Source organism: Helianthus annuus, chromosome 3, assembly GCF_002127325.2.
Source record: "Helianthus annuus cultivar XRQ/B chromosome 3, HanXRQr2.0-SUNRISE, whole genome shotgun sequence".
NCBI classification, from domain to species: Eukaryota; Viridiplantae; Streptophyta; class Magnoliopsida; order Asterales; family Asteraceae; genus Helianthus; species Helianthus annuus.
Genome location: NC_035435.2, coordinates 173,393,983 through 173,402,227, shown reverse-complemented (window position 1 = coordinate 173,402,227; position 8,245 = coordinate 173,393,983). Strand labels below are relative to the sequence as shown.

The 8,245-nt window shown below is 38.2% G+C and overlaps 1 protein-coding gene across 1 annotated transcript; it reads right to left on the bottom strand.

Moving 5' to 3' along the window:
- Window positions 1-510: 510 nt before the first annotated feature.
- On the bottom strand, window positions 511-1,145 carry LOC110928363 (transcriptional regulator SUPERMAN-like). The gene has a single exon (XM_022171398.2). It carries the CDS (start codon window positions 1,143-1,145, stop codon window positions 570-572), a length of 576 nt encoding a protein of 191 aa, XP_022027090.1. The 3' UTR covers window positions 511-569.
- Between the last annotated feature and the right edge of the window lie 7,100 nt (window positions 1,146-8,245).

Below are 8,245 nucleotides of genomic sequence, written 5' to 3'. Positions count from 1 at the left end.
TTATTTATCCTTTTGGCTATTTGATTACCAATAACAACCACCACCATCCATTAAGTTCTCACGTATGGGTCATACAGAGAGACTGCTTTTATTAAGATGACACGTCTTCAAATCAAAATAGAGAGCATATCATGGAATCAAAACACAACAAAAAACCTACTAAAATCAAATTATTGTTTCATTAAATACAAAATATTCTCTATTTAATTATCAATCAATACAAAATATGGGTTAAATTGGATCCAGAAATTTTATACCGTTATTAATCAAATTTAATATTAAGCATATTTTTTTTTTCTGAACACATTTACGCCAACAACATACAAAACAGTGAGAATGTAAGCAATTTGAATATCAAGCTTAATTAGAGGTTATCATGATCACAATCATAACTCCAAACGTAAGTAAGAAAACACCACATGTTGTGTTGGAAACCCCAAAATAACTAAACAATTAATTAATCAAGAAACTACTGATTATAAAGTGAGCATACTCTAAATTAAACAACATCATGTGACTCCTTTTGGTTCATACTAAACTTTGAAGATTTAAGGTTGTCCAACGTTAACCTAAGAACACCCAAGTCGAAGTTCCAAATCCAAATCATCAAACTTGGGATCCACAAGCAGACCCTCCTTTTCTTGAGAACAATCTACCATAAAATCGGGTTTTCGAGTTCGAGTTTCGGATTTTGCACCGTTTGAAAGACACACAACATGTGAACGATGGCTAGCAGGATCAAAGAGTGGAAGACAACATGAATATGTTACGGGTGGGGGCATTGTTGGAAATGATGAAGTATTTGAAGATAAACATGTTATGACATTAGGGTTAGGGTTTTGGGGATTAAGAAAAGAAAGATATCTTTGAGGGTTTACTTGTCTAAGCTTGGCTTTTTCCCTCCTATGAACATTCATGTGACCACCAAGTGCTTGAGCAGATCTGAACTCTCTTTTACAGAAACTACAAGTGTAAGACTTTGGAGGCCATGAAAACTCACCAAAACTTTCTTCACCATTGTTGTCTTCTCTTCCACTTTCTATTGTTGATTTCCTGTAAGTGATGATGGCTTTATTTGTTGATTTCAACACATTGTTATAGTCTTTCATCTTGTTACCTTTACTCCAACTTCCATTTTCCTCCATTTTAGCTCTCTAATTACAAGTACAAAATGTGAAAGAAGAGAGAGGAGGGTGATCAAGTATAATGAAAATTTTAATGGATGAATTGAAGGGGTTGAGATATGTAGTTCCATGTATTTGGTGACTACTTACTAAAAATAGAAATTCTTGTCCTGACCAGGGTACCTTTTGCTCAAATCTACCACAGATATGTTTCAGTGTTCTCCTCAAATACTTGTTGTCATTCCCTATGCAAGTTTTTCATTACTTATGAATATTGCAATTCTTTAATTAGTTTCATCAAAATAAAAGCATGTTTTGTTAAGTAATTTAAAAATTTAAAAATTATGAAACTTTCTACACTTATAAATGAACTAGATACCAATGTATAGTTTTTTTATTAATTATTTTGGCAAATATTAGATGTATTTGAAGGTAATATTTTTAGCCTATGGTTTTAAATGTGTGAAGTTACCTTCTTACGTTGGTTTGGGTGAGGGTTTGAGTCTCGTGGTTACATGTATTGCGTCTTTAACTTTTTTTTTTCTTTTTCCATTTAATCTAATTCGATAAGAAGTCTATCACTAACAAAATGTTTACTTGCTGATCATGCTTCTTTTTCTCTACTCTTCCCATTCCTCAAGGTACTTACACCTCTTCTAAGACTATTCGTTGTGATTAGGTGAGAACTCGGATTTATCCTCTAATATTCCGACATATGGCAGTGGGTAGACACCTACTCATTAACTTGTCCACTCGTACTCCCCTCACTTGAGTTTTTTTGTGGTAACTTCACCAATAGCGCCTCAAAACACCCTCATTTTTGTCTAGTAGCACCAACCACCACCCTCACGCCTCCGCTGAAGCCTCTAATCGCGCCCCCGCTTAAGCTTGGCCATTATGGTATTCGCGAGCCACCGGGGCTAGCGCCCCATGCTCATGGTCCACAACACATAGTCTAACTTGAATTCAATTTGGTTTGAAATATTTCAATTTTTCAAGTTGGATTTGAATAAAGAGTACTTGTGCCTCTTTTCCTAAAATGGATTGTATTTGCTAATGTTAGTTCATGTTTGCTAATAGTAATGAAACAGTACACAGTTCTTGGGAAATATCGAATGACTAAAAAGTGGTGGTCTGAGTGATGGTAGTCTGTCATTGCCATAGGGATGAATATATGTATCTGGTGACGGTGGTGTCATGGTGCTACGTACGTTATTTTTCATGATTGGTGAAAAATCTAAAAGCTAGTTGTGTTTTTCATCATTAATTTCCACAAACAAAAAACATCCTCTGACGTTTACTGTGAAGTAACATATTTTGTAACTAGTATGGGCATCTTTCTGTCTTCTTTACAGTACTCCTTACCTTATTACATCAATTAATAATTATTACATTTTGTAGAATAGGATCAGGGATCTACAATATGTTGACTTAATATGGCTTTCAGTATCCACACATCCTCCATTTTTATTTGCACATTCCTAACCCTACAGGAAGCGTATTGGGCTATATGGTTCCTCTGAGCCCAAGCGTATTGATCTATACGCTTCCTATTGGACAACTTTTCAGAAGCTTTGCAGACACTTTTTAGATGCTTTTTAGGCAATGATTAGGGACCAGAGGAAGTGTATTGTCCTATACGACCCTAGAAGAATTTTCCTTTTCACACGCATCACATATTGCTCTTACCAAACTTTTTTTTTTAATTTAAGTTAGTTTTTTTTATAAAATAATGATGTTTTTTTGTTAAATTTTTGTAAACAACATAGTTAAATTAAGCAATCCAAACAAATTAAATATATACATACATTATAACTTACCAAAACAAACATATCCTAATTAAACAGAAAATTAAATCATTCATACGTTAAAACATTAAAACTAATTTTTTCGTACAATATTGTATCATATAAAAACATCACAAACCACTATCTTCATCAATCCTCGTCAGACTCCTCATCAGACTCCTCGTCAGACTCCGCGAGCTCCTCCTCCGTAAATATCGGGGCACGCCTAATAGAGGGCGACGGGTTGTGTCGTGTATAGGACGTGCCCGGAGCCTATAAAAATTTAAACAAAATAATCATTACATAATATTAAAATTGTTCATAAAAATTGAAATAAAAACAAAATAACATACACCAAAGGAAAGAGCGGCATCGTCTAGCCAGACTGAGGAAAACGCGGCATCCAAAGGTCGGGCTGAGAATAGGACGGTCCTGAAGCCTATAAGAATTTAAAAAATTATCCATTACATTTCATAACATTAAATTGATCATAGATAATGAAATAAAAATAAGATAACATACCTGCATAGACGGAATGGACTGAGTAAAGGATGACAAGGACGAGTCGGGCTGCTGCGTATAGAACGGGCCCCGGCCCTGATAAACTCGTGGTGATGGACGGGGTGGAACCGACATACCCATATGCTTATACATTTCACCCATGCCAGTCATCATCCACCCCATGTCATCATGCAACCGGTCCATCTGGCGACCGTGAGATGTTAGAAGCTGCATCTGCTCATCCTGGTTACGCAAAATCCAATCGAGAAGACGGTTGGTTGACCGAGGCAACCTAACCGCACGATAAGCTCTCTGTGGATGCTGATGACCCCCCTGTTCATGCCGAGGCGGGACCTCAACATCATCATGCCCGCCCTCCTGCTCAGCCATCTAAGGCATCTGAACCTCCTCAGCCTCCAAAAGCGGGTGATGTACCAACGGCCGCCATGCCCAAGCTTGACGATTCGCCCCGACAAACCTATAACCAACATTAGGAATGTTTACCGCCACTTTGATCCCTGTCATCGACCTCATGTCCAAATATTTGCAGGGAGCTTCCTCATTATCGTTGGCAACTTCCTCCTCGTCATCAGCTTCCTCGAAATCGTTATCATCTTCCTCTAAACCGTTATCATCTTCCTCGATATGTTTAACACGTTCCCCGTACTCGTATTCTTTCTCGTGTTTTACATCTGCATGCGAATAGTAAGACGGGTATTGGTATTGCGGATAGCTTTCAGGTTCATCTGCGTACTCTTGGTTCAAATCGGGCACCCGAAACCCATCATTACAACGAACCACAGATGCAACCTCTTCCTCCCCTCGTTCAACAACGTGTTCGATTTTACTTTCGGAGACGTATGATTCGTTCGGATATGACTCGTTTGAATAATCACCAAAAATATAATTGAGGCCCCAAGACGACATTGTGATACAAATGGTTTGATCGGATTGTTTAGTTTGTGAATTTTCTTCATAATACGTTCATCCCCAAAGCTTGGATATATAACAGATTTCTGGTCCCATAGGAACCATATTGCCCAATACACTTCGTATGGAATTAATTCCTCCACCAACCAAAACCCTATGGGAAGCGTATTGCCCTATACGCTTCCTATTGGCTCCCTATGGAAATCGTATTGCTCTATACGCTTCATATTTGAGTTACTTTTGCAGCTTTTCAGTTCTGAACTACCTGCATGTCAGAGCATATTTGTTCATCGTATCAATATGAAGCGTATTGCACTATACGCTTCCTATTGATTTAATTAGTCCACCAACCAAAACCCTATGGGAAGCGTATTGTTGAATACACTTCCTGGTAACTGTAAAGGAATCGTATTGGCCAATACGCCTCCTGTTGAACTCAGTTTTCAAAAGTTGTCGGTGCTTTTCAGGTCTGACTCTCTGCACTACCTGCATGGCAGAGAGCAGGAGGTTTCAGTAAGCAAATAGGAAGCGTATTGGCCTATACGGTTCTTATTGGTTTAGCATTTATTGCTTTTAAACCTATAGGAAGCGTATTGTGCTATACACTTCATGTTGAGGGATGTACACTAATTTTTGGGGGGTGTCTAGATACCATGACCCCTTAATATTCGTACTCAGTTAACATCCTTGATGAAAGATAAAAAAATGAAAAAAACTAAACTTTATTTGTAAAAATCAATCAAATAAATAGACCCCATATGTCGGGAGTTAGAATTGCTGTTCCTCAGTTTGAACACACTGTGTGGAAGGCTTGAAGAATCGGTGTTATTCGACATGTGGACGCCATGTCAGCGTCCGTCAGAATAGTGGTGTGGTGAAATAAAAGGGGGTTATTCGACACGTGCCACCTATTTATTATTATTATTATTATTTTCTATTTAAAACTTATATAAAATCAATTAAATCTAATTACATAAATTTAAAAAATAAAGAACATAAATGCACACAACTAATTAAAAAATTTTAAAAACTTACAAAAACTTTAATTCTCTTCTTCGTCAGGGTCGTCTCGTGGAACACTCCAAATGTTTTCAACGAAATCCGCTCAAAAGTTGTGATGTGTTATATTATTTTTAATTTCATTCAAGTTCGCTTCTTGTTCTTCATTACTTAATTCTTTTTGGTGTTTGATTGACTCGTCTCCTCGTAATACTCGCAAATTGTGTGTCCCTCATCCTCCAAAATCACGTTATGCAAAATAACACAGGCGCACATCACATTTAGAATTTTAGGTTTTTCCATAATTCTACACGGCACTTTTAAAACATGCCATCTTGATTGCAAAACACCAAACGCTGGTTCGATGTCCTTTTATACCGTTATTTGAGCCCCGTTAAACTTACGTCGCTTTTCGTCTAACGTCGTTCCCCTGGTAAATGATTTTACGAACACAACCCAATCCGAGTATATACCGTCTGTTAGATAATAACCATATTTATACTTTGCACATTTATACTTCGCACCGTTAACAAAAAAGATCCTTTCGGCCCAATACCGTTTATATGGTCGTTTAAAATGGATGATTGATTAAGAATATTTATATCGTTATTTCCAGCAGCCATACCAAAGAAGGCATGCCAAATCTAAAGATCTTGAGATGCAACCGCTTCGAGCATCATAGGCGGTTTTATGAAATCCGCTATTGTGTTGCCCTGCCCACGATGTTGGACAATTTTCCCACTCCCATTTCATACAATCTAAACTACCAATCATCCCTGGGAAACCATATCGCTCTTCATGAGCCTCCAAAAGCTGTTATACATCACTAAGCATAGATTTTCGAAAACAGCCCAATCCGAGTATATACCGTTCGTTAGATAATAACCATATTTATTCTCCGCACCGTTAACAAAAAAGATCCTTTCGGCCCAACACCGTTCATATGGTCGTTGAAAATGGGTGACTGGTTAAGAATATTTAAATCGTTATTTCTGCCAGGTATACCAAAGAATACATGTCAAATCCAAAGATCGTGAGATGCAACCGCTTCGAGCATTAAAGTCGTTTTTTATGAAATCCGCTACTGTGTTACCCGGCCCACGATGTTGGACAATTTTCTCATTCCCATTTCATACAATTTAAACTACCGATCATCCATGAGAAACCATGTCGCTCTTCATGAGCCTCCAAAAGTTATTATATGTCACTAAACGTAAGTTTTCTCAGATATTTTTTAAAATATAGTTCAACGACACACTCACAAAAATAATGGAGGCTTTCCCTCGCGGTTTGTTCTGACATTTTTATATATCATCCATTATGTCGGAAGTCGTCCCATAGGCCAATTGTCTATGCACGGTCGTGACCTTTTGCAACGTGCTAAATCCTAGACAACCACGTGCATCTTTTCTTTGTTGAAAAAAATCATATTTATTTGATAAATCGTTTGATATTCTAAGAAATAATTCACAGCTCATACGAATTCAACGTCTGAAAGTACTATCATGATAAGTAGGATTAGGTGAAAATAATCACTTACTAATAAATCATGTGCGGTAACTCGGTCCCGTACTATGTATTTTCTCCTTTTGGGTTCTAAGGAGCACCCTTCGTCTTCCGTTACAGCTTCAACCACTTTTTGAACCGCCGAAAGTATGAGTGTCGGTCCCTCGTCACCCGAAGAGAATAAAACTAAGTTTTCAAGCCCATACGACGACGACGAACATGAAGGTGAAGATTTTGAGCCTTCCATTTTTAATAATTTTTTTAAATAGGAGAAAATATGTGGATGAGAGGAGAATAAATAGGTGATTGAGCGTGGTTTTTATAAAATTGGTGTGAAATGTGGCAGTACATAAAGGTGTAGGTCCCTTTCCGGAGGATGACGAACCTAAACCTTGTTATACTAACCCACTAGCGAGTGCGGAATCCAAGCTAGCAAGCAAACCGGGATGAAACAAGTATAAAGCACAACACACAAGGTTCACCGATTAACACCACTGTATTAATACGTATGAAGGTTTCGGTTACAAGCACAATGTTTACAAATCTAACTTGCAAACTCTCAAGTGTGTGTGTGTGTTTTCAGACAGAATGCTCTCAAGAACTCTCTCTATCTTTTTATGTGCTTCTCTTTCTGAGTGTCTGTGTAACACATACACTGCATGGGTATATATATACCCAGCCTAGGTTGTCTAGTCCGAAGGATCCGATAGATGGTCGAAGGATCATCTATCGAACATCAAGTCATCGAAGGATTCACATGGACCTCGAAGGATGATCTTTCGAGGTCAATCATTCGAAGCATATCTTTCAAGGAGATCGAAGGATCCACATCATCCTTCGAAGGATTCACATGGACCTCGAAGGATGATCTTTCGAGGTCAATCATTCGAAGCATATCTTTCAAGGAGATCGAAGGATCCACATCATCCTTCGATCTCTTATCCTTCGAGACAGACAACCATCTTTCTAACTGTTGACTAAGTCAAACCAGGAGGACGGTTGACTAGGTCAACTTACAGGACTGACAAGGACATCGTTTACATCGTGACCGAATACAGACAAAGTACAGACACAAGTGCACCAACAAACTCCCCCTTGGCTGTAGCTTTGTCTCGAACTTCGATGGTCTTTGGTCTTCGAGTTCTCAAAACTCTGATGTCCTTTCAAGTCTTCAATGTCGGAGGATCTTCAAAGTCTTCACGTCTTGAAAGCAGAGAGTGTATCAACAAACTACCTGTATCGTGTAGGAAGTGTGTTGACAAACTCCCCCTTAACATAAGCTCCCCCTTGAGTTATGCTCGTGAATGACTTGATCTTTATGAAGTGAGATCCTTGTGGTGTTGATGATGGCCAGCGGCAACTCGATCATCTTCATCTTTTGAGCGCCTTCACGTCGTG